At 56.4% G+C, this 727-nt stretch overlaps 1 protein-coding gene across 4 annotated transcripts in view; it reads left to right on the plus strand.

The window, feature by feature from the left end:
* Nucleotides 1–347: 347 nt before the first annotated feature.
* The window catches only part of STX16 (syntaxin 16), a 22915-nt gene continuing 22535 nt past the window's right edge, over nucleotides 348–727 (plus strand). For 2 of the 4 annotated variants that reach the window (XM_007449458.1, XM_007449459.1), the window contains exon 1: nucleotides 348–479. In XM_007449458.1, coding sequence (XP_007449520.1) covers nucleotides 348–479 — 132 coding nt within the window. The remainder of the gene's footprint in view (nucleotides 480–727) is intronic. The other 2 variants (XM_007449460.1, XM_007449461.1) reach the window with 1 other exon arrangement.

Raw genomic sequence — 727 nt, forward strand, 5'->3', positions numbered from 1 at the left:
ATTGGCGAGTTAGACGCTTGTAGATCCAAGGTTGGATTGGGGAGGGGTCTCTGGGAAGTTGGCTAGCAACGCAAGGATTGGGGGGATTTAAGTGCTTAGAGATCGAAGGCAGGCCTTGGGTAGGGGGAGTCAGACAATCAGAAAGCCTAGGTGGTTATTTGGGGAGGGGTCTCTGAGCCTAGACGAAGCGCAAAGCAGCGGCTGCTCGGCTGAAGGCCTGAGGCCTTGTCAAGAGAAGCTCCTGTGAAGGGTGGGCTACACTAGGCCAAGCCAAGAGAAAGAAAGTGAATAAATCTGGAATCGAAGTGGGCGGGGTGCCCCTGAGCGGGGGTCACAAAGGGTGAGACATGGCCACCAGGCGTTTAACGGACGCTTTCTTGTTGTTGCGGAATAATTCCATCCAAAACCGGCAGCTGTTAGCCGAGCAAGTGAGTAGTCACATCACCTGCAGCCCTCTGCACTCACGTAGTACAGCTGCGGTGAGTCTCCCGGCGGCCTCTCCGACACACGCACCGTGTGCACTGCGGCTCTGCCTGTTTGTCTGTCTCTGTCTGTCTCTCTGTTTAAAAAAGAAGATAAGACTAGTACGGAAATGCAAGGTCTCTTGGCAGGGGTCCGAGAGCATCGATCACGCTGGCTGGGGAAGAACCAGGGCTAGGCCCCTGCTCCACCTCTGCCTTGCACTCTCTCCTCACTTCCGCATCCCTCCCAGTCCTCCCCCCGCCCC

This window comes from Lipotes vexillifer, unplaced genomic scaffold (genome assembly GCF_000442215.2).
Source record: "Lipotes vexillifer unplaced genomic scaffold, Lipotes_vexillifer_v1.1 scaffold524, whole genome shotgun sequence".
Lineage (NCBI taxonomy): Eukaryota > Metazoa > Chordata > Mammalia > Artiodactyla > Lipotidae > Lipotes > Lipotes vexillifer.